The 25,756-nt window shown below is 43.6% G+C and overlaps 2 protein-coding genes across 2 annotated transcripts; both read right to left on the minus strand.

Moving 5' to 3' along the window:
* Window positions 1-955: 955 nt before the first annotated feature.
* LOC133918708 (probable LRR receptor-like serine/threonine-protein kinase At5g45780) lies at window positions 956-9,958 on the minus strand. Its single transcript, XM_062362724.1, has 11 exons — window positions 9,645-9,958; window positions 9,424-9,556; window positions 9,210-9,281; window positions 3,509-3,652; window positions 3,360-3,431; window positions 3,205-3,264; window positions 2,894-2,967; window positions 2,663-2,812; window positions 2,246-2,581; window positions 1,672-2,063; window positions 956-1,585 (listed from the first exon to the last, which is right to left on the minus strand). Exons 1-11 carry the CDS (start codon window positions 9,784-9,786, stop codon window positions 1,268-1,270), a joined length of 1,893 nt encoding a protein of 630 aa, XP_062218708.1. The 5' UTR covers window positions 9,787-9,958; the 3' UTR covers window positions 956-1,267.
* Window positions 9,959-14,827: 4,869 nt separating this feature from the next.
* LOC133918709 (shaggy-related protein kinase eta-like) lies at window positions 14,828-21,512 on the minus strand. The gene is made up of 12 exons (XM_062362726.1): window positions 21,261-21,512; window positions 18,228-18,317; window positions 18,069-18,128; window positions 17,708-17,980; window positions 17,533-17,607; window positions 17,398-17,454; window positions 16,778-16,918; window positions 16,611-16,661; window positions 16,424-16,519; window positions 16,255-16,338; window positions 15,522-15,623; window positions 14,828-15,360 (listed from the first exon to the last, which is right to left on the minus strand). The coding sequence occupies exons 1-12, from the start codon at window positions 21,324-21,326 to the stop codon at window positions 15,265-15,267; spliced, it is 1,191 nt and encodes a 396-aa protein (XP_062218710.1). The 5' UTR covers window positions 21,327-21,512; the 3' UTR covers window positions 14,828-15,264.
* Between the last annotated feature and the right edge of the window lie 4,244 nt (window positions 21,513-25,756).

Raw genomic sequence — 25,756 nt, forward strand, 5'->3', positions numbered from 1 at the left:
CCCTAGTCAATGTTAGAGCAACCACCTAGACTATAGCTCCCGAACAGCGCCTGGTCACAACCCTTGAGCCACTTAGTTCTCAAGTAAGTTAAGCCACCAAGGCAATACCTCACCACAAACCTCTCTTCCGGTCACTTGTCGTTGTCTTCACTTCGGAGCTTGAGCCACTAAGACCCAAAGGTGCCGCACGAGTCACCAAGATTTTAATACGCCGGCATACCACTTGGTACAATATATAATCACTCTTTGATCCACTCTCTAGATATCAATACCTAGCAACAACTCTCTCTAGGTCTATTAACACTAATCACTTCTTAATAATGTGTTTAAATACCTTCGATGAAAACTTTTAGCACTTTGATGACTTAGATATATTCTCAAGTGTTTATAAGCTTCTCTATACTCCAGACCACTCAAATAGTCGAGTAGGGGGGTATTTATAGCCTAACCTTGCAAATTAGCCGTTGCCTCAATGATCAAATTTTTTCCTTAACACTTGATGTTCCATGATATCCTTTTCTGAACACCTGACCATCCGATGTGTGATCCACCCTCGCAGCCTGCTGATGCTAGCTGTCACTAGCCGTTGATCCTCTGACGATTCCTCCGATGTTATCGTCAAGCTATCCAGCGTGTGTAATTTCATCTCTACTGGGACGAAGAAAAACCTTCTGGAAAATGCTTCAACAAAGCTTCTAGTATGCATAACTTCATGCGCCAGACCACCTGGTGTGTGTAACACTTAAACTCCTTATTCTGAAATGCTCCAACATGCACAACTCTTCGTTGCCGAACCATCCAACATGTACAAAGCACATAGGAAAACACTCCAATGTGTACAATTGACTCTACGCCGAACCATCCAACGTGTAAACATTTTCTAAAATTTCTTCAATCCAATCAATCTTTGTTCGACTATGGTGATTTCTTCGTGTATTGCATCTATAAAATCTGCTAAAACATATACTTGACAAATATATTAGTTTCACTGACTATATTATCATTAATCATTAAAATCACATACATATCTTAAAAGAACCAAGTTCGTTACTGATACAATACAAAACAAAGCTTGGGGTAAAACAGACTTGAACTGGACGGAGGATGCGGCAAAATAACCGTGATGATCTCCCCAGCTCTTCACGTTCAAAATTGTCTTTAAGGTGCAGCAACCCCCAGCAAACTCTTTCCAAGTAGAAATACATCCAGACTATACATGTTTTGTACAATTTTATCTTCTTTTTCCCCAAAAGACCCACAACAGCTATCATCTAGGGCCAGATAGTTCAATTGGCTCTATTATGAAGGACGATGAATCATGAGGATCCTCATGTCTTACAGAGAAACTGTAAGAGCCTCCATAAGGAAGAGGTTCTCTATTCAACTCGACACTGCTCTCTCCCAGCGTGACGTTAGCTTCAAGAGCATGTAGAACTTCTGACATCTTAGGGCGAAGAATAGGATTCGTCTGCGTACATTGAAGGATCACATCAACGGAACACTCCAACTCAGCAACATCAAATGAATCTTTGAGATCCCTGTCAACCAGTTTATCGAGTTTCTTTTCCTCCTTTAGTTCTCGAACCTGGAGATGAAATATGGGTGTTAAATTTCTCCAGCTTGGGAGTTTAATGCAGCAAATAGTGCATAAAGATGTGCATACGAATTTACCCAATCTAGAATCATCCCCTTCTGGGACTGTCCATGTCCATTGCTCAAGGTTTTAGGACCAGTAATCAGTTCCAACAAAAGAATACCAAACCCATAAACATCAGTCTTTTCTGAGGACTGTCCAGTTGAGAGGTACTCTGGAGCAATATATCCAACAGTGCCCCTAACTGCAGTAGTAACATGTGATTCCTGTCGGTCAAGAAGTTTAGCCAATCCAAAATCCCCAACTATTGCTTCGAAACTTTCATCGAGCAATATATTTGCGGCTTTAACATCCCTATGAATGATCTTAGGATTGCATTGTTCATGAAGGTAGAGTAATCCCCTGGCAGCCCCAAGAGCAATCCTCATACGCTTACTCCAATCAAGAGATGGATTTCCATTACGGTAATCTGAAAATTGCAACTCCATATTAGAACGAGGAAGTATATAAAAACACAGGATAACCGTGGTGCAGAACCAATAAAAACACAGATTATAAGCGAAATATTTCAAGGAACCAGAAAGACATACACAGAATGACAACTATAGCCAGAAATCACAAACATGGGAATGTTGTGGACAGTTAAGTTACCTCTCAAGCGGTCGGCAACACTGCCATTTGGCATGTATGGATATACAAGCAACCGTTCTTTTGAGGTCATGCAAAACCCATACAAGCGCAAGAGATTCCTGTGCACAGCAAGGCCAATCAACTCAACTTCTGTTTGGAATTGAACTTCACCGGTAGCATCAGGATCTTTTAACCTCTTTACAGCCACTAAAGGTCCATTTCTCAGACAGCCTTTATAAACAATACCGAAACCACCTTGACCTAATATATTCTTTGAATTAAAATTGTCGGTTGCACTTTGCAGCTCGTGAAATGAGAAATGCTTGAGATGGCCCAACTCAAATTCTAGATCTTGATCTACAAGTAAACCAAAATTTTAAAAAAGTTCATCAAATCTTATATTTTAAGCAGTAAAAATGTATATGCTTAGATGATTACCAGCAGAAGCAAAAGGCAAGCGCCATCTGCAATAACTTAGCCAATATATGAACAACAAAACAAGTACTGTGGCACAGGTGACGCTTAAGGAAATTGCCAGCGCTAATTGATGATGGTTCTTAGCTTTTTGCACTTGTCTGTAAGTTGTCCCTGCAGTCAAACACTCAAAGTTAAGCCCCAATTTCCAAAGGAGACAAATATAAAAGAGATGGTATCTAGCAAAGTAATTACCATCAGTCACTACTGTCAGATCCGTGCAACCATGTACAATTGACGAATTGCAAAGGAACCTGTTTCCTGCAAGACTGAGAAGCAGAGGAAATAGTAATTTTTCAGCCAAATATCAACACCAACAGAAAGGAATGATGTGCATGATCAGGCTTAGCATAAGCAATTAAACTGCACCAGGTGAACTATATTGTCAGAAAAGGTAGGGAGGAAATAATCGTTCATTGCTGGCCAGGGAATTTAGACGAGCAAATGGAGGAAGAAAATAATAAAAGGATACTAGAGCTTATCGTACATTATTCTCACAAACTCACCTGTAGTCGTGTGCGTAAATTTTTGGAACTGGGCCACTTAAATTGTTGAATGATAAGTCACTGAAACATATTCGCTTCGTCAGTTTGAAAGACAAGTGTTACACACAAATCACTTCAGTGAAATGAGAAAATAAACAAGTCAAAAAGAGACATACAGGAATGTGAGACCTGGAAGCTTTGCAACATCTAGAGGAATCTGCCCAGACAAGTTATTTCTACCAAGGCGCCTGAACAATTGACAAAGATACAGTCATTGCAAAATATGTGTCACAAAATTTAAAGCAGTATTTTGACATCAACTCACAGATAATTTAGTCGAGTCAGCTGCCCCAATGAACTTGGGATATCACCAACAAACTGGTTACCAGAAAGATCAAGAGCGTTCAGATTGGTCAGCTTCCCTATCTCTGGAGGAATTTCCCCTGATATTCTGTTATTCTGTAGTGACCTGAAAAAAGTCAATAAAGAAGTTGAGGTATTGAACACTGGTACCATATCAAAAGTTCACTAGGATAGATAGTAATCATAAAACAACTGTAAGGATATAAGACCATGATTGAGAGGAGCAAGTACTGTTAGGTGATAGTCAAATAGGCTCTAGCATTTTAAGATAGATGAATGATGCAACATAATTTTAAATTTTCGAATTGAATTATCAGCCCGGCTGTTAAGTGCTGGATTACTGTTCACAGAAGTGAACAGTGATCGCAACTGTAGCATGTGATTGGTTTGTAAGTTTGAATCAGTTTCGGTTTAGGAGATAAGATAGAATTTGGTTAGTTTAGATAAGAAGAGAATTAGAGATAAGATTAAGAGATAGAGTTGGATTTAAATTAGAGATAAGATTAGAGATAGAGTCAGTTTGAATGAAGTCTTTATAGGCCAGCTAGCCGGCTATATATATGTGGCATTGCGGCTAGATCAAATCAAGCAAAGAAGAATTAATCTAGTCTCCCCTAATATTTTTCTCCCCAATCTATGGTCTAATCCATCCCCTAGTAGCCAACGCCACCCAACTACTTTCGTTAGAAAAACCAACACCGATGTCAAGATCAGTCTCCTTTCTCTTTTCCGAAGCAGAGAATCCGAAAAAATAAAGGTTTTTTTTTAGAGAAGCCTAACATCCTATCTATACCCTTGTTCCCCCCGTAGGGGTCCCTCCGGACCCACAAAATGCTTTGGATTTCTTATTGTACTGATTGAACTCGACAAATTCTTGTCCTGCATAAGAATTTGTGCTTGTGGAAATTCTCTAGCGAGCGTGGCGGAAAACGAAGACGAAATATTTTGTCGGTGCGTTGGTCAGACCAAATCGCATGACCTTGTTTTCAAAATGGCCTTGGTGGTTCTTGAATGCAGTCTTATATACATCCTTCTCTTCCATATTGAGGTCGGGATTCCTGGAGGGATTCAATCACTAAATCAAAGAAGCCAAGGTATCGAAGGAACATAAGGAAGAGTGTACAACATAAGGATTGGTATCAGTCACACATTTAGGAAAGAAAGTAAAAAGGCGCTATTGGTGCGAGTTGTAAGGAGTCTTGGTCTGCGGGTGGAGGTTCACGAGGGGGTCCGAGCTCCCTTTCCTCCCTATGCTCTCCCGGCGCAAGCCATTTACTAGTATTCAATGAGATTCTGAAAGACCAGAAAGACAAGTGATATGAACTGATTTTGTATGCACCCACTTTCCTTCGTTATCTTCAACTCTTTCTCTTTTGGTAGAGGAAGGCATTCTCAATCTAGCCAGAGAGGGGGATCTCTTAACCAGAGTATTCTGAGTCTAGGGCTAGCGGAATGCCTTCTTTATAAAGGACCCAAACCTTACTTATGTATCATTGGAAAGTGCATTAACATAAATACGGCAGTAAGCAGAGGCAGTACAAAGGTATGAAGTTGCTGGGGGTCCAAACGAGCAAGTCTTTCAGTGGCATGTTTCAGTCCTCTTTCAACTCGATGTTTAACTTAACATTTGGTATCAGAGATGCTAGATTCTGAATCCAGCGAGGGCTCTACCTCGCAGGCTGTGGACGCCCTAGCCAAGGTGGTGGCCAATTTGTAGAAAAGCATCCAACAACAAATGGGGGAATTTGCGCAACAAATAGCCACCATATCTTCGTAGTTGGCCATGGTCGACAAGTGGCTGGCCGCGCTGCAAAATGGCTCGTCATCCAGTGTAGCGGCTCCTTCACTGGCGGCAATCCTCCCAGCAGTCGCTACGTTGCCTCAACCTGCGATGGTGGCAGAGGCGCTCATTGCGTGACGGTGTCATTGCTATTGTACACATTTGTCCAGCATGAACAACGTTGCCTCTTCAAGCGACGCCAATATGATAGCTTTGAAGATCGACGTCCTGCGATGGCGGCGATGCTATGTGGAGAAGCGGAGGCGTCTGCTCTACTTGCGGCAGTCGTGGTGTCGCATCGGGTGGTAACATCCATGAAGGGCTGCAGGCAGGTTGGGGTCGTGTGCTCCTCTTTGAACCTTACCACTGTGGCGCCTTGCAAGGAGGCGTGCAAGCCAGTGCCGATCGGGAGCAGCGGCGACGTTCACTCGTGAGCGGTACAGCGACAATCGACTTCTTGGGGCGTAGCGATGTCGTTCGGGATCCTATTCGGTGTGGATCAGAGTATGTTGCGGCTCGCCGACGCATCTGCTTGTTCGTTTGGTCACGAGCTCAATGGGGTCGATGTGCGACAAAGTTCGGTCGCCATGCACGCGTGCAGAGAGTTGTGTGGCTTAGCGGAAGCCACTCGTTGGCATCTGAGCGCGAGGCTACATGCAGTCGACGGGGCCACCAAAGGATACCGCCATGGTCGCCACCACAACTCGAGGACGAGCTGTCTTGCAACAAGGAGTGAATTATTAGGTGCTAGAATTACTGTTCACATACTGTAACCGCGAACTGTAGCACCTGATTGGTTTGTTAGTTTGAATCAGGTTCGGTTTAGGAGATAAGATAGAGTTTGGTTAGTTTAAATAAGGAGAGAATTAGAGATAAGATTGAGAAATAGAATTGGATTTAAACTAGAAATAAGATTAGAGATAGAGCTGGTTTGAATGGAGTCTTTGTAGACCGACTGGTCGGCTATATATATGTGGTATTGTGCCTAGATCAAATCTAGTCTCTCCCAATATTCTATCTCCCTAATCTATGGTCTAATCCCTCTGCTAACAGCCGTCGCCGCCCGACTGTCCTTTCGGTGGATGTTTACTAACACCGGCAAACCAAACAGACAATGCTACTATTACTGTCTCATTCAAGAGATAATCCTCCACCTACAAGATGAAGGCTCTAGGTCCAACATTAGCCTAGTGTAGCACAGGTACTCCCTCTGGTCAAGGCAACCATAGTCGTCTTGGACATCAACATGGTCACCAAAAACTCACGTTTTGTGGTAAAATGATCTAAGAACAAAGGATAACTAATTGAAAATCGTTAAGAAACGGAAATATCTAGCCCTCAATCTAAGTACTCTGGTACAAAATATTCAGAACAAATGTTACCTGGACATATTTGAACTAAAATGGTAATAAAGAATCATAAACTATGAAACCGGCTTCTGCTAGGATATATTCTAAGCCGATTATAACCCATAAAAAAAATAAGAAACCCGCGTTGTATGCTAAATCACTAGTGAAGTTGCGCAAGCTAATAGGGCTGGCTCTAAATAACCACGATACTGACAGCCAACTCCTTTGAGTGTTACAGGTTATAACACATGGTAGCAACATGTGTTCACAACCGGGTGGTGCGGGTTCAAGAAGTTGCAAAAAGTAGAGAACACTAAATAGGAACTCTAGCCAAGCTAACGTTGACAATGAACTTTATTTGCTTGCTTTTGGAACAAAAAGAGCTCGGGACACCTAATGTCCTACCTTCTTGTCAAATAAAGAAAAGAACGTTTCACGAGAAAAGGTTGTGGTGTCCATCGTCTCTTAGTAATATATTTTACTAAGTAGTTCTTGTCCTGACCATCCCGCGATACATGCCTTATTCCTAGGAGAGGCTTATTACCTTCCAAGCCTTGTACTCTGTATAAAGATGCCCTTGAGGCTCAATAATACATCCATCGCATTACGCCAATTTGTCTCAGATAGGTTTGAGTCCTAGCCTCCACCACATGCTTCCGCATCACACCGCCCCTGGGAAGAGATCAATCTTCATGATCTCCGCTGGGGGTCGCGCCACCCATAGCTAGGGTTTGTGTTGCTAATCATGTTGATTGATCACCCTAGAGTCTTTTTCCGATCTGTTGATCGGTTTTTCTCTTTTGCCAATTGTTTGATCGGCGTTTCTTTTTTGGTTTGCTGATCATAGATCGGTTTGCGTCGTCCACTGTCGTCAATTGTCCTCACGCACCTCTACTCCAACATTGGCGTCGACTACACTGGCCGGTTCCTCGTCTCCAACTGTGTGGCAAGGTCAGGCGCGCGGTGCCCAAGGGACACCTTCATGCACTGTTGCACTGTTGCCCTGTCTGCACGTCTCTGCATCGGCTCGTCGTCGCCACCACAGTTCTAGACATCCTCGACATCGCTGCCACCACATGCACGACGCTGCCCTAATCCACTAGGGTCAAGTAGCTCCGATCTGCATGGCGTCGTCCGCGACAGTCATGTTGTCTGCGACGCCCTCGTGTTCTCCATAGGTTGTACAATCCTAACACGGTTGCACTAGCCTTTTTGGTTAGGTGTGCTGCTAAGGTTTGGCAGTCCCTGTCCAAAAAGCATCACCCCCGACGTCATCATCATCACCCCTCCCAATTTGATCGTTCCTGACAATGTCGCCACCAATTCCGATATGCGCGACATTGTCCACCATCGTCACATACCGCGCGCACCTCGGTTTGATCAACCGATCAGTGCACAACTGTGCCACACATAGTTCATCCTGGGATGGTCGTCCTCGAGTATGTGCGTCACACCTTCAAACATTGGGCTGCCATTGCATTGCGACTTCGGGCCACAATGTCGCTGCCCATGGTCAACACCCATTGGCTACAACAACACCTTCCCAAGCGTAGCATCATCACCAATGGTCTCCTGCCATTGCATCGACACAAGAGTTCCAGCCACGTCGCCACTCTCGGGTCGCATCGTTGCTGCTTGTCACCATCGCCATTGTCCCTCACACCAACAACACTCAGACTGGAGGCCTCTCTTGGCACGGCATCACCACCAGTCATACGTGTGCATGGTCATCGTCAAGCTGCTTGAGTCCTTCCTCATGTGTCGCTGATCCTCTTTGATCACCGCTCCACCACCTAGTCTGCGTACAGCCGCCGCGTTTTTTCCCAGGCTACCATGTGGCCACCTCTATGCCCGCTGGTTAGTCCATCCAGTTTCTATCCTGTGCTCTTTACCTCGTCCACCACAACTATGCCACTAGTGTTGCCATCTATTTTTATTTGCATGCACAATTTTCTCCTCACCTTAGCTCAGGCTTTTTGAATGCAACTGATCGATCCATACAACTCAATATGATATCAAAGACAAAGGTCTTGAGTTCAAGTCCTGCACAATTTAAATAAGAGAATTGTTGACCGCTCCTATTCCACGTCTGAGGCCCGAGGGAGCCTCCATGTGAGGGGATAAGTGAATTACCCGCATTTCCTCATCAACTTAGGCTTTTGGGATCAATTGGTCGGTGCATAAAACTCAATACTTAGAAAGTCAAGAGTTGGCGATTCAGGCTTATATTTAGTGCACAAATCCAATGTAGGATTTTCATGGACCTAATTATAAACAAAGAGCCGTACTGTAAAGTGTCCACCCTCCTAATTTTAAAGCTCTGCAACCGGCACAATAGTGACACATCATTCGCCGTTGAACTTTGAGTAGTTCGGCAAATTGACGACACTAAACTTGAAATTATGCTTCTCTAGTCGCTATCAATTTCCTGCTTCCAGCCACACAAATAAACCTTCCCATTCATGAACCACCTCCGCTAATGAAACAAGAAACAACTGTGATAGACAAGGTGAATTCGTCCCCCACACCCTTACATTGTCTGCAGGTGGCTGAGGTTCCCAATGCTAGGCGACAGCGTCCCCGACAATCCGTTGTTCGCCATCTGCCTGCAGCTCCAGCAAACCAAACAAAAGAACATCACGTCACCATCATTGGTTCACACCGAGCAGCAATCCAACCCAAGGAGAGGCCAAGCTGCGGCCGTGCGGAGAAAGGGAGAGATCAGAGATGGGGGTCGGGGAGGCTCACAGCGAGACGACGAATCCGTCCGAGGAGCAGGCGACCATGGACCAGGTGCATGGGTCGACGGAGTTGATGTCCCACCCGGCCATCACCCCTTTCTCGTCCCGCACCCGGCTCTTCACCGCCATCAGCGCCGCCACTGCAAAACCACACCAACACCCAACCTATCACACACCACATCCCTTCCTCGAACCAAACCCTAAACCCTCCAAACCCACCCACCGTACCTTCGTAGTTGAGACCCTTGGGCGAGAGCGGCGGGTCCGCCGCCGCCACCCCACCACCAGCAGCAGCTAGCAGCCACGCAGCAACCACAGACGCCACGGCGGCAGTGACTCGCGTCCGCAGAGCGCGCGGTGGCGTTGCCATGGCGAGCAGGGGGGATTGGGGAAGCGTAGTAGCGCGAGCAGCGGCGGCGGCAGCGAGGGCGAGGGCGAGGGCGCGGCCATGGGTATAATACTCCACGGCGTAGATTAGCGAATAGATTAGAGTAGGTTGGGTTTAATTAAGGCGCTCGGTTGGGGAATTGAGACCTAATTAAGAAGGGCAGGTGCTGAGCGAGGGACGGGAGTGGAGGAATTTTTTATATATATTTTTTAAAATAAAATTTAAATATATATTTATTTAAAAAATTGTAAAACTAGACTCCCAGTGCTAAAAGGAAGAATGGGGCCTATCGTCCGTCCACAGATAGCATATCGTCCTTCTAATGGATAACATATTTAAAAAATTAAAAAAATATTGTATTCTAATATTTTCAAAATTGAAAATTCTATCATAATAATCATAAAATTTTTGAAAGAAAATTGTGGTGTAGAGGATTATACTGTCTTACTCGTAAAAAAAATTCAACTCAAACAGTTATGTGTTGCAAATGATCCTAAATTTTTTCTCATTATAAAAGTTATATATATATATATATATATTGAAAAGATAGATTATCGCATTCTCTACGCTATAGATTTTTTAAAAAATTTCCATGATATATTTATATTGTTTTGAATTTTAAGAGTATGTAACGCTGTATTCTTAATTTCTTTAAACTCATCACCCGTTAGAAGGTCAATCAGTCGAGTCTAAATTTACAATTTTTAAAATAGACACATACATCCACAATTTTTTATTTAAAAATAAAAATTAGAAAAAGTTGGGGGAGTCGAGCGGAGGCGAGTGGCCGCTGGGGAATTGTGCCCAGTGCTTGGCTTTTGTTCCTCGATTCGGTTTCCTTTTTCCTTTGCGGCTTCGCTCTTTTGTTTTTGTTTGATTCCGTGGAGAGGAGAGAAGAAAACCGGGCGAGTGCGTCCAGGCATCGAGATGCGGGTGGCCAGGGAATTGGCGCTTCCGGTCTGCCAATTACGCCTCTACGCTCCTTGACCTGTTTGTTTGGCTTTGCCTGCCCTCAATCTTTGTTTCTTTTTCTGCTGCACGAAGTTGTTTGCTCATTTTGGAAATGTCCGAGGCTATTTTTTCTATAATACTTCTTAGATCATTATTTTTAAGCAACGTAAAAGATTCGGTATGCTAGTAAAGTACGTTAGATTACAGATCTAAAATCGTACCACTTTTGTGCCGAACAATTAAATATTTTAAAGTTATTGTTCGTCACATCTTAATTAGTCAAAGCCAAAGTGATAAGTAATAAAATGGATGAAGTATTAGTATTATGAGCCACACAGCGACGGATCTACATAGCTGCTGGAGGACTCTAGCCATCTTTAAAGGCTAGAACTCCACTAAATATTAGAGACAGAGGAGAAAAGGAAGGAGGGAAAAAGAAGAGAAGATGAAAGTGAAGATGGAAGATGAAGAAGATAGAGCCTTCTACACACAAAGTATGTGTTCGCCATTGGAACCACATGAGTCAAATGATCGAGCGTAATACTCGTTGGATGTTCGGTCAACTAAGGTAGTTGTGAGATCATGTGATAAAAAAATGGGTTTGATTGATGAAATTGGCAGAGTAAAGTGATTTAACATAATGACATTTGGTTGATGTTCATAAGTTGCTAAAATATACTTGGATAGTATAGTTAGTTTGATGCGTTATCATTAGTTGGGTATGCTTATGTTAGTATGTTGGTTTTGTTTGGAGTTTACGTGGTGTTGTGTGAACTGATCTTGAGTCAAGTCGGGAAGAACTTGTGCTCGTACTCGATTGTTATTTGATTCATGTGCTGGTGTTGCTCAAAGGCGAATGTAGTCAATGACGGATTGACAAACTAAGTTCAGTGAGGAATTGAGATTCGGTGACTAGATTCAGGAGGAACTGAGGTCGTGATGATCGAGGATGTCATGCGAGACGTTTGAACTGAGAGAACAACGCATATAGAGACAAGATTTCGCGATGGATGCTGGAGGCGATCTGATCGTGAGAGGACGTGAAGACGAATTCTTGTTTGAGTCGGAGTAAGCACGAGGGAGTTGTGTGGTGGCTGGACTCAAAACAAGAGTTGGCATCGGAGAGGGACTCTGAGTTGGTTACGTATTTGCATATGTGCATAGGAGATGTGCATGCATGATTACGTAATAGTTGTTGGCTAATTAGATTAATTAGTGAAAGTTATTTGTCCTCTTGTGATTAGAAGAGGATAGAGACCAGATTGAATACGACAGGGAGTTGTAGTTCGATTCAGTTACGTTTATGCGTGTGGCTACCTTATAAATAGATAGGTCTGTTGTATTGGATAGCAGGGGCGCAGAACAGGGCAGCATAGAAACTCGAGAGAGAGTTGTTTTGGGATTTTATGGAAATCCTTATTGAATGCTTTGGAGAGACATCTTGTAAACTCATCTATGCAATGAAAATCAAGTTTCGTAAGTTGATGAGTTGCTGATTCGGAATTTTCTCTTTGTTTTATATTCTGCATACTCAGTTTTGGTTTTCAGTTAATTTCATGTGTCTAAGAATCTTTATCTTGGTTTAATACATCCAAAACCTTGCTATAATATCTAGTATTTTATTTGAGAAAATTTCAAGTGGATTTGGTTTGTTCTCGAGTAGCTTTTTTTTATCTCGACTAAGTTTTGATCTACTCGATACTGGTTGAAATAGTCTGTTTCGACCGGGAATAACTTTTGATCCAAATATCCGATTTACTTGATACTTGTTGTGTTAGTTTCGTATTTGAATCTAGTTTCTTCTGACAAAATTTGAAAGCAATCCGACCGACAGATCTTGCTGTACATCATTTTTACTAGGGTGTGTACATTCTGTTTTGAGTGGAATATCGAGTATAAATCGAGTTTCGATTTGGGTGAGCTAATCTTTGAATTTAGTTTTCGCAATCATTCACCCCTCCTATGATTGGGTATTTTACATGTATTCGATCCTAGAATAGTGTTGAGAACTTGCCTAACCGAACAAAGCAGTGGCCCTAACCGAATAAAATGGATGTTCGTACCCAACCACTTCCCGTTACAGTTTACGACATTACCTCTTCAACTGTCATATTCTCAGCATATTCATGGGTAATTTTGTACCTTCACAAGTACAACCAGCATATTTATAATTCTGCTATTTGTTGTCTTCGGTTCATGAATGGTCACTCTTTGCTTAGTCTCCCGAAGGCACGTGCTTGGCCACGCCTTCGGCCTCTCTTCGGTCGTCCTCTTGGTAGCACCAAGCGAAGGTCTTCGAATGTCCTTCGAAGGTCCGACAATGGTTTTGTCTATGATGATACATTCGGCGTCCATTTAGTTGATTTCCTTATGGCGCCGAGCGAAGGCCCTCAGTCCAGACCCGAAGCCCTAGTGTAGGCTTCGCCGATTCCCTCCAATGGAGATATTTCTGTAGTTCAGATCAACCGAAGAGTACCTTCGGTGTGTCGAACGATTCCTACATCATAAGACTCACAATAACTATAAGCTTTATCGGTAAACAGTGGCTGTAGAGGTCTTCGACCCGATATCCAAAAGGGTCTGTGAGACCGTTCCCCAACCAGCAAAAACCCAACCACTCGGTAATTCTTTTTGCAACTCTTGCGTGGAACTCCTAAAAAAATCATGTGAAATTCGTGCGTTCCAGTTATGAGCGTGGTTTTGCGAGGTTGCCATTGTCGGATTCTGAGTGCTAAAGTCTCGTAATGTCCATCCTGTTTGCAACTCATCTCGTTTGCTGCCAAAAAATTCTTAGCAAGAAGCTCATCGTCACAACCTTTTTTTTTTGTTTTTCATTCTCTTTGTCGCAAATTTTGGCCCGTTTGTGGATGATCAAGATCATGAATAAATCAGGCACATACTGGATCAAGGGTATGCATTGGATAGGAACCGATTTTCAACAAAGGGGAAGGATCGGGGTTGTACGATCTTTTTTTACTTTTTACCCTTCTGGAATATTCTTTAACGGAAGCAGATTCTTAATAAAGTGATTCTTCTTTTTTAAAAGTTTTTTTTAAGGAAATGTTCTAGGTAAACTGGCGTTCTAGCCTTCTAGGTTTGGGTATCAGGTTGCTCAAGGACGTGGTGTATGGATCAATTGAGTTGACACTTACCTTGTTTGGTATGCTGGACGTGATGATTGGGTATTGATGTTGTAGCGAACAAATTGCATCAAACAAATTGTTGCAGTAAGCTCGGATGCTTGACATGTTTGAAGAATCGAAGCCGATGCTGTTGTTCTATTCATGCAATACTCGCTTGTTCTGTACTACTAGCTAATTTGGTGTCGTTTCGTCGTTCGTCTACGCACAGAATTAGCCATCCCCCAGTTACTAGCATCTAGGTGGTAGTGGGGTGGATTTTCCCCGAAATAAAATAAAATAAAATGCAACTCAACTTAGAAACTATAATCTTCAGAATATATCCTACACAATCTATTTATTATCTATAGCTTCACCTGCCCACTTAGAAACCTGCAGCACTGTTGATTTTTAATTCCAACCTGTCAGTGCCGTGATTATTTTTGTATTGGATGTCTCCGAGGAGACGTGCCGTGATTATTGACTACGGAACACCGAAACGATGCAGGAGACTACACATCAACCAGTGTGAAACCAAGAAAGCTTCAAAGAAGAAAACAATGGCGTGCAGCGAAGCTGTTGGGAGAGAAAGCTGAGCAGGTGTCTGCATCGTGATGAAGAGATAAAAGGTGACCTGCTCAACCAAGCGAACCCACAGAATCAATCGCCAATGGACCACGCCGAAGCCGACACAACCCATTCGTCCCCAACTGTGGCTTTTATTCCCTCATTATAACATTGTTGGCCCTTCTGCCTTGCATTAGACATGCCAATTTCATACTTCTTGGACATTTCACACAAGAATGTTCAGCAAAGAATTATCAGAAAGTCAGAAAAAAAAAGCCTCGTTGCAAAAAGCAGGCGAAAACTACTATCTGATCCCTGCTCAACAAGACCGACATATGTGATTGCAACAAAAAGGGGTAATATGTGACTGGAGTTGCGGAGAAGGATAAACAAGTCGAGCATCACCATAACACGATATAATTTTGCATCAATAACATTTACACAATTGCATTGACTGACAATAGGGGATATGGAACACTTACAGGCGCGCTACAACATTAAACATTGGAGAAAGTACAATAGTTGGGTTTTCATTCCATCAATAGCTTAACAATACACCATCCCCTTCCCTCCCGCTATTCACATAGTTCTTGGCTAATCCTGATCACCATGGCCTCCTCGTAATATAGTTGGAGTGCTAAAAAAAGTAAGAAGGGCTGGCTGCGCGAACATGCCGCCTCCCTTTATGTAACACGCTGGCGCCACCTCATGTTTGGCTTTCCAATAATGGTCAGATTCTACATCTTAAATGTGAGAGCATGCAAGTCGCCCTTCCGCGCAAGGAAGCATCGGCAGCACAAAGTGAAACACCATACAGCCTTCCCTATGGTCCAGTTGCGGGCAAGAAATTGAGCCCATGATGTCGCTTAGCATGGTCTGGTATCAACCTGTTGATGAGCACTGGGGAAGCATTTGCTAGCTGCAAATTAACAGAAACAAATACATCGATAGCATCATATTTAGAAAAGCATTTATGTTCAACTGTTTTTATGATGGAAAATTCACATGATTTGCCTAGTTTCTTACATAAATTGCTCATGCAAGGTATTAATACAGTGTATCAGTCTTAAAGCTACTTACTTCCTGTTTAAAGTTGAACAGTGGAGGGAAAGGTCGTCCATTTGGCAACCTTGCATGGGGTTCTCGCAACTCATCAAAAAACGGATGTGCACATGCTTCAAGCTGCCAATATTAACAAAAAAATAGGAATAAACTCAACAATCAGAAGGAGCAGCAGGTGTGGTTAGCCATATGATTGTCCCCTAAAAAAACACTCTATATAATCAAATCCTCTGATTGTCCCCTAAACAAACACTCTATATACAGTTAACTTCATATGCATTTAAGTTCATAGCCATATCTAATCAGAGGAGTGAATCTTCGCAATGTCAGAATTACATTAAAGAATAGACATCCAACTGAGAACAGTATAATCATCCAAGCTCCATATAGGCTGATAACCTCTTGACCGATAACACAAACTAAGACTTTCTCAATTCTTTTTTAACACATGGTCCAGTCACTTCCAAGAGGAGAAAAACTCACTGAGCAGTCTTTCCTTTGAGGATATCAGGTGAAAGTTTGCACACCAACTGTGCTATCATATCCAATCATCAGTGCTAGTTTTATACACACGAATTGAGAGGATCGAAATAGTTGACAACTAACATAGAAAGCAATGGGCCGAATATGACCATCCAACTTGGAAGAAACATTTGATGTCATTACTAGTGTTTGGCAATCATTGATAGGTAGATGGCTTCTTCAATCTTCATTTTACTAGAATCAGCCAAGGGGGAGAAGAAAAACTCACAGCAGTGCATCGCAAATTTGGTGAATACTGTAGAAGACGTGATGCAAGATCTATAGCTTCCGGAGGCATTCGCTTGTGGAAAATCTGCAACAATAAAGGTATTTCAGTTGAAGTTATGGATCATTACATCAATTAATGAAATAATCTGATCAATAAATTTTTCACATACCTTGTGCCATGGATGGGCTTTGATCTGAGGAAATCTAAATTCTGTGTAGTTGGGATTCATACATCGGATTTCCTCGCGTGTTGGAGTACCAAGAACCTGCCAGCAAAGCAAATACATTCAGTTTGAGAAAACAAACACTAATGAGAACATTTCTTTAGAACTAAAGTACTGCAGAACAACGGATTACCTTTATTATCTCAACAAGCTGATCCACAGCACTTTCACCAGGAAAGAGAGGCTGATAAAATCATGTTAACAGAAAGATGTTTAGTTCTGAGTTTGCTGGTCAGATGGATATATATCCAGAGGGTGCAGAGAAAACATCTGTGGGAGAAGCATAGAACAGAAACTAACCTGGCCAAGAAGCAGCTCAGCAAGAACACATCCAGCTGACCATATATCAATTGATGTTGTGTACTCAGTTGCCCCAAATATGAGCTCTGGAGCACGGTAATAACGTGAGCAAATATATGATATGTTTGCTTCACCTTTAACCTGATTAGATGGTGAATCAAAAGAGGATTAAAGTGAGTAAATTATAATTGTATATATTCAAAACTTGAAAATCTAGAAACTCTGAAAATGAACCATAAGAATTAGATAAACCCCAGAAGGAACTGGTTCGCATTAAAGCAGCAGTAAAAAGGAGGCAAGGAAAACCCTTGTGTGACACTGGATCCTTCCCTCATCCCCCATGCCACTGAAGTTCTTACTTATGTGAGTCCAGACCCACACAGCCTCAAAGCGAGGAATTTCACTTATTTAGAGGCATATACAGAATTTTCTCTAAAAAGGGGTAGCTTCCTAAATTTGAAATTCAATATCTTTTTAAAGAAAAAGAGAGAGCTACTTCAATCACTAAAATTCATGCAGGCTAATCAAAGTACTGAATTACGCCTTCATAGAACAGTAAGAACTACTATGATCTATTTAGCTGCAGAAGAGCTACAAGACTAAATACTGCATCTACTTACCAACATTTTGGCACTCCCAAAATCACAAATCTTGACTTGATGAGTCAGAGGATCAACCTGTAGAAACCAGTAAAGTGAATATCAATGTATATTAAAATATTGTTAAATCAAATGTCAAGTATAAAAAGAACATACCAAAAGATTCTGAGGTTTCATGTCCCTATGGCAAACTCCAGGTACAGTATGAATATAGGCTAAACCACGAAATATCTGCATAAAAGGACCAAGCAAAATCAATATCACAACATCAAACTATTGTAGTATCAATAAATAGTCGTAAAAGTTCTAAAGATTAGAAATGATTTCCCACCTGGTAAGTGTACAGTTTGACATATATAAGTGGAATCCTCTGGTTCATGTTGCTATAATGTTTCAACACACGATATAGCGACTCAGGAACGAATTCCATCACCAAATTAAGGAAAAGTTCGTCTCTGCTGGTGGTGGAGAAGAAGCAATGCTTCAAGGAAACGACATTGCAATGATCCATGGATCGCATTATTTGCAACTCTCTATTCTTGTAACGCTTGTCCTGTAAAACCTTCTTAATTGCAACAGTCTCACCAGTCTCCAGACATTTTGCCTTGATTTACACACAAAAAAATACAATCAAGATAATTAAGAAAACATAGAAAGGAGGAAATTTTACAAAAAAGCAACCATCATTGTACCTGGAAGACAATTCCGAATGATCCAGTTCCCACAACTCTCTCTGCCATGTAGCTGATGGTCTAAGAAGCACAAAAGCACACAACCCAAGTTGGCAAGGAGATCAATATATGCATAAAGTTCAATAAAGTCTCACAATTTATGGGCTTGCTAAAAATTACCCTTTTAGGTTCTCCATTCTTCCCTCCAATCGTTGTGGAGATTATGTGACCAGTGACTGGATCACTCCCTTCAATAAGAGAACCACCATGCTGTCACAAGATAACAATCTGTAAGATAAGACAGCACAGCCAAAGCAAGCAAACTCTCCAAAACAAACACATCAAGAACCAAAGTTCATGATACCTGACATTTCCAAGGTCTAAGATGGCATTACATTACATCATACGGTGTAAAAAATAAGGGGTGCTCTGTCAGGAGGGTCCACACCGGCAAATGTCAGCTGATAGTTGATATTATCAAGACCATAGCCCCACCGCGCGACCAAGCGGGGCTCGCGCGACCAGTCCCCTGATCGCAGAAGGAAACCTAGCAACTAGCCCTTCCTAGTCGCGGGGCAGGTACTCACATAACCCATCTAATCTTATTTAATGTCATTCACTCAAGTATTTTCCTTCCTCAAGCGTCTCCTCTCGGCAAGCAAAGTCGTGACCAACGCATAGGTGCAGTGCCCTGTCCCATAACATTAAATGCTACAGGATGACCTTGCAGACAGACATGGCGCTACTGGGTGGATAGGACATGGCTTGCAGGACGGCCAGCCAAGTGGGATAGTCTCACAGGCGAGCGTGCAGCGTGCGGTTACAGGACAAAGAGCGTGAGTGAGGTCGAGGCACGACTTGACCCTAATGAAATTCTCGCACATATGAGCAAAGATGCTTAGCATGATAATAGAATTGGGGTTGAGGTGCAGGTGGCAGATGTCGTAGAAGGAGTTAAAGGTGGTGAAGAATTCGGAGAAGGACGACACATGACCGGCCATGAAGAAGATGAACATCACGATCTCCCCCTGGCGGGGAGCAAGCACGCTCTCCCCAGGGCGATACCTCAAAGACAGGTGGTGAAGGAGCAGGTGGTTCTCGCGCATCTGTCTCAGCTTCACTGCATTGCACTTAGATTTAGGGAAGTCTGGCTCGTAGCCGGTGCATGGCGGCATTGGAATGCGGCCGAGGTTGCGCGGAGTACGGACGGCGACGGAGGCAAAGGCTTTGTAGCGGGAGTACGAACGGCAATGGAGGGCAAAGGCTTGATGGCTAAGGGAGATGATGAAAGGATTTGAGGGGAGCCATCAACGCTCCATTTATAGGACCGATGTGGTATCTCAATCGTCGTGGGGACCAGTTCATTCGAAATTTGAAAGGTTACGCATGGGGAACTGAGATTCCCTCAAGTCCGGCGGCAATCAATGTTTTTCTCCCCCACATCCTCCTTTTTTCTCTCCCACGTTCACTCTCTTCGGATGTTTAATCCCCCTCGGAATGCAGTTTCTTGAGCTGACCACAAAAGTGGGCCGCGTCGACAACCACTCCCTAGGTGAACTTATGTCCTCATGGGGCTTAAATGGTGCGACTAGGTCCGACCATGACCACATGGCAAACCACTTAGTCTCCCACATCCACGAAGGAGTTTAGGGCTACTGTCGATGTAAAGAATAAGGGGTTAACTATCAGGGGGGTCCACATCGGCAAATGACAGCTGACAGTTGATATTATCAAGATCGTGGCCCCGTTGCATGACCAGTCCCCTAAAAGGACGTCCTTGTTATTTCGAGGAGTACGGGGCATCTAAAAGGAGTTTAGCAGTAGGGGAGGGCGGACATGGTCAATGTGTCAGTCTGGCTGGCACTTGGAATCTCCCTTCCAGTAAACCCGCGACTAGGGCTGGTTACGGGGCAGGTACTCACCTAACCCGTCTAATCTTATTTAATGACATCCACTCAATTATTTTTCTTCCCTAGACATCTCCTCAGCGAGCAAATTCGTGGTCTTACAGATAGGCATGGCGCCATTGGGCGGATGGGACAAGGCCTGTAGCACGACCAGACAGGTAGAATGGCCAGGCAAGTAGGATGGTCTCATAGGCAAGTGTGTGACACGCGGTGACAGGACAAGGCGTACCGATTGACCAGAGTAGGACAAACCTGTCTACCTTTCGTCATCATAGTCTAGGAGTAGTTGGCTCCGTCAGTGTTAGACCAGTCTCAGGTTTATCACGGTCTGTTTATATGTACCTCTCTCCTCCTACTATATAAAGAGAGGAGGACCGGGCTTGTAAGGGACGGAACTTATTCTGTAATAAGTTCATCCAAGTAATAAGAAAATACACATGACGTAAAACTGTTATTCTACGGGAGGACTAAACCTGAATAAATTCTTGTGTTCTTAATTTTTCTTAGACACATCCACGGGAAACGTTGATTACGCGTCTGTCGTCCGGTATACACCAGAATATTGTCAGAGATTAACCCTCAACAATCACTAATGGTCACAAAGCAGTACAACTACCGAATCAAGGCGCAGAGCACTATAGCTAACCTCTGGCAAACAATACTCGCTTGAAATGGAAACTCCCCCACCTTTACTTCAGAAAACTCGGACCAAACAGGCATCCCAAAAATGCTCATTCAGCAAGCCTTAGCACCAAAGAATTAACAGCATGCTAGCATCACCCTACGATTCAGGAAATCCTTACCCATACAAGTAAACTACAATCCCAACAAGACCAAACAATTAGTACCTCATAACCTTGCTAACCGCACCACACCTTAGCCACAAGAGTAAGATTAACTAGCTTAATTCCCCCACTTGGAACATCTAAGCCATCATTAACTAGCACAGCAATAAAAACTTGCAAAGGCGCACAAAGCCGGCATGCCAAGCCAATCAGTCTAGCACAAGCAGCGAACGAGACGCTTGCATAGCGCGCACGCAAAGACCAGCCCAAAGGCAGGCGCCGCATCTCCTCCCCGCCAAGCGACTCTTCTCCTCCTTAATCCCCAAGGCCTGGGGAGATAAATCGCGCGCGGGGGTGGGGAGCAACCAGCCCTAGCCTCGCCGCGCGCGGCCGCAGATCTACGGGCGGATCGAACGCGGAAACCACTCAACACCACGCGGGGAAACGAAAAGCGGGCGCGGAGAGATCCAGGAGGCCGGCGCAGCCGGAACCACACGCCGCGGCGGAGAAATATCGCTTACCTTGCCGTCCGCGGCGGCGGCTTGAGGCGTCTGGTCGACCTGCATCGGGTCGGCGGGGTGGGCCATGTGGGGAGGGAGGACTGCCGAGAAGACGCTGAAATGGAGCTCCCTCTCTCTCTCCTCGGTGATGAGGTTGGGGGGGGGGGGGGGCTAGGCTAGGGAGGCAGCGCCATGCATGAGCCGCCCCTTGCCGTTTTCCCCCTTGTTTTTTATTCCTCTTCCGCCACCCACTACGGTGCTACGGGAAGGAGGCGTTTTTCCGGACAAGGACGGGGCGGTCTCGTAAATAGCGCGCCGGCGTCGACGACGCTGTGTGGATTTTACACTTGTGCCCCTGGAGGGACGTCCTTGTTATTTCGAGGAGTGCGGGGCAGCCGAAAGGAGTTTAGCAGTGGGGGAGGGGGACATGGTCAATGTGTCAGTCTGGCTGGCACTTGGAATCTCCCTTGCAGAACGGCTTTCCTTCTCTCTCTCTTCGGCTCTGAGGATATAAAATGGGGAGGCGTTACAGGTTTACCGTTGGCGGCCTCGGCGGTGTGAATGTCAGGAGCCTTGATAGATGCCGTTGTTTGTCTCAGCGGCTGGGTGGGTGAACGAGCGGATCGGATCTTCTGACTTCGGGGTCTGACATCACGGCGTGCCGTTGATCTGATCAACTATTCGTTCCATCCAACGGCATCGCTGGTCTTCGCTGAGAGAAGTTCCCACCGTTGCACGCCTGCACCTAGGGTTGAAAACGGGCGGGAGAAATCCCATCCGTTCCGTCCCGTTTTCTATTTTTTTTCGAACCAATTACATATTTTTGGAATTCTGCGAAAACGGTTCGAAAACGGGAAAGTCGATGCGAAAACGGTATCGAAAACGATATCTCTATTATCCCAGCCGTATTTTCGAAATACCGTTTTTATTCGGGATATTTTTGCCGAAATCCCGTTTTCAATATGAGCTCAGCCCACAGCCCACACCACAGGCCGCCGGCTAGCCCAATGGTCAGGCTCCGGCAGTCCGCAAAGGCGCTACCTCAGGACTCCAGCTCTGCAGTCCGTACGCAGGCGGCAGGCGGCAGCACGCTAGATCTACCGGTGGCAGGCGGCGGGCCCATATAGCCCTACCTCGCCGGTTCGCCCCAGACTGCTGTCGCCTTCCCCAGCCTGCGCCGTCCCTAGTTAGCGCGCCATCCCCAGCCAGTGCCGCCCGTCCCCAGCCAGCGCGCCGTCCCCAGCCTGCGTGCCATCCCCAGCCATCGCCGTCTCCAGCCAGCGCGCCGTCCCCAGCGCTCGTCCCCAGCTAGTGTGTTGTCCCCAGCGCCGTCCCCAGCCAGGCGCCAGCGCTAGCCGCGCACTGCCCCCAGCCAGCGCGCGGGGCCGTGGTTCGGCCGGCAGGCCCGGTACTCAGCACGCTACATGTCGTTGTCCTGCCTAGTGGCAACCCTCGGCCACCGGACTTCGTGCTGGCCCCCTACTTTGCGCTGGCCCCCTACTTCGCGCTGACGCCTCACACCAGTCACGATGCCGCCAACGGGAGACAAATCCCATCCCTTTCTCTTGGAGCCGCCACGAGCTGCTGTAACCACCAACATAGGTTTGTTTTTTGTTTGCATCAGACACAATTTAGGTTTTAGACTGCAATATAGTAGTGTATCAGCTAAATTCAGAACATGAAGCTCATATGAGATGGATATTGTGCAGTACTTTCAGATATTTGTCTTTGTTTGATCATTTGCCAATTGCCACTGTGCTGGTAAATTCCCTTTAGATGTAATTGTTTGATCAAGCAATGTAATGGTAAATTCCCTCTAGATGTATCGTGAGCTGTGATGGGGGATTAGTTATGCAATTGTATAAATGTTTCTGCATTATGGTCTAGAGTAAAAAGTTTGAGAAACATTTGGTCTCATGTAATTTGTTATTTGTCTCTCATTTGGTCTATAATATATTGCAGAATGTAAGAGGCCTGCAAGTGCGAATGTTACAGGTAGCTCAACTCCTGCAGCATCTGAGAGTGAGAGGGGTTCTGTGCCAAGTGAAGATGCACATAGAACTATTGGCGGTGGCACTGGTGATGTAGTTGCAACTCCAGATGTTATTTGTATTGATGAGCAAGAGGAAGAGCAACCTCAGCTTATTGGAAAGAGACAAAAGAAGTGCACATTTGAAGTCTGGCAGTACTTTACCAAGAAAAAAGAGGTAGTAGTGGTGAACGGGCAGAAGTTTGAGCAGTTGTGGGGATATTGCAATTTCCCAAATTGCAAGACCAAATATAGAGCTGAGAGAAACCATGGAACCACTGAATTTAAGAACCATCTAAAGTCAGCACATAGTATTGTAAAAGGACAACAACAGCTCAAAGTTGATAAAGATCATGGAAGTGACATTACTCATGTTCAGACTTATAGGTATGATCAAGAAGCTAGCGTAAAGAAATTTTACTTGGCAATAACTATGCATGAGTACCCTTTCAATATAGTTGAGCATGAATATCTTATTGATTTCATTAAGTCCCTACGCCCAAGCTTTCCAATCAAGTCTTGTGTCACTGTTAGAAAAGAAATAATAGACATATATTTGAAAGAAAAGGAGAAGTTGTATGCATACTTTAAAACTGTCCATTATCGATTTAGTGCAACCATGGATATGTGGACATCATGTCAGAATAAATCATACATGTGTGTCACCATTCATTGGATAGATGAAGAATGGCATATTCAGAAGAGAATTATTGGTTTCTTTCATGTGGAAGGACTGCATACTGGTGAAAGGTTGTCAGAGACCTTCACTGAAGTTATGGTTAGATGGTACATTGAGAAGAAATTGTTTGCTTTGACTTTGGATAATGCTAGTGCAAATGAAGTAGCAGTCAATGATATAATTTCTTATCTCAATGTGAATGTTCATGTTTCTTTAGTTTGTGAAGGTCTATTTTTTCATGTGAGATGTGCCTGTCATATACTTAATCTGTTTGCTAGAGATGGATTGAAAGTAATTTCAGGAAATTGACAAAGTGAAAGCACTTGTGCTAGCTGTGAAGAGCTCTCCATTGCAGTGGGAGGAACTTATGAAGTGTGCTACTGAGTCTAGATTGGACATATCGAAGGGTCTCTCACTTGATGTTTCAACAAGGTGAAATTCAACCTATCTAATGCTGAGGGATGTCTTGTACTACAAGGCTGCTTTTGTGAGGCTTAAGTCTTCAAATCGCTGTAAGTACGAGAAAATATCTTCATCTCCTGCTGAATGGAACAAGGCACTACAACTTTTTCAATGCTTGAAGAAATTCTATGATCTTACTAACATTCTCTCTGGTACTGCATATCCAACTGTAAACTTGTTTTATAGAGGTTTTTGTGAGATAAAGATTTTGCTTGCTGAATGGTGTGCTAATGAGGACACTACTATTAGTGTAATGGCAACTGCTATGAGTACAAAGTTTGAGAAATATTAGAAGAAATCCAACATTGTTCTTGCTGTGGCATGCTTTCTTGATTCTAGGTACAAGAAAAAGTTAATAGAATTCTATATGAAGAAGTTCTATGGTGATATGTATCAAGTTGAACTTGATGAGATTGTTAGTGTGATAAAGAAATTGTATCAATCTTATGTTACTTCTGCACCTTCATCTTCAACAACAAAGAGTAAAGCACATGAAACTTGTAACAGAGGTGATGTGTTAATGGAAAATGTAGATGATGAACTAGCAAGCTTCTTATATGATACAAGTGAACCTGATATGTACAAGTCAAATGAGTTGGAGAAATACATGGCAGATCCACTTTTGAAGATCAGTGGTGAATTTGATATTTTAGCATAGAGGAAGAACAAGAGAGAAGAGTATCCTATTCTTTCACAAATTGTTCATGATGTGATGTCCATACAAGTGTCAACGGTTGCATCTGAGTCTGCTTTTAGTGCTGGTGGTCGTGTCATTGATCCTTACCGTAGTCGTCTTGATCCAGAGATGGTAGAAGCTTTGATTTGCACTAAAGATTGGGTAAAGGCCGCAAGAAAAGGTGATACTTTATTTAGTTACAATTGTGCAAGGATTGATTTTTTTTCTTTTACTAATGTAACTGTTTATTGGCTTTGTCTTTCGCTTTGAATTTTTAGATTCTAACAATGTTGCTTCAATTGTGAGTGATCTTGAGGTTCTGTCTACTGCCATGGCTAATAAAATGTTGATTATTCATAAAATATGCAACATTGTTGCTTCAATTTTAGTGATCTTGAGGTTCTGTCTACTATATGGCTAACAATGTTGCTTCAATTTTAGTGCTGCTGATTTTCATGTTTTGCGTGTTTGAAATGTAGGAGAAGGAGAATGAGAATGAGGAGAAAGAAGAAACAGAAAGTGATCCAAATATGATGAATGATGCTGATGAGTGATGAGCTGTCGGCTACATAGAAGAATATTTGTCTATGTGTTTTGCACTTTTGCTATCCTATATTCCTATTAGGCTATTATTGTGACTATGTTGTGTTGGTGTGTGAATTTATCTATTT

Source organism: Phragmites australis, chromosome 5, assembly GCF_958298935.1.
Source record: "Phragmites australis chromosome 5, lpPhrAust1.1, whole genome shotgun sequence".
Classification (NCBI taxonomy): domain Eukaryota; kingdom Viridiplantae; phylum Streptophyta; class Magnoliopsida; order Poales; family Poaceae; genus Phragmites; species Phragmites australis.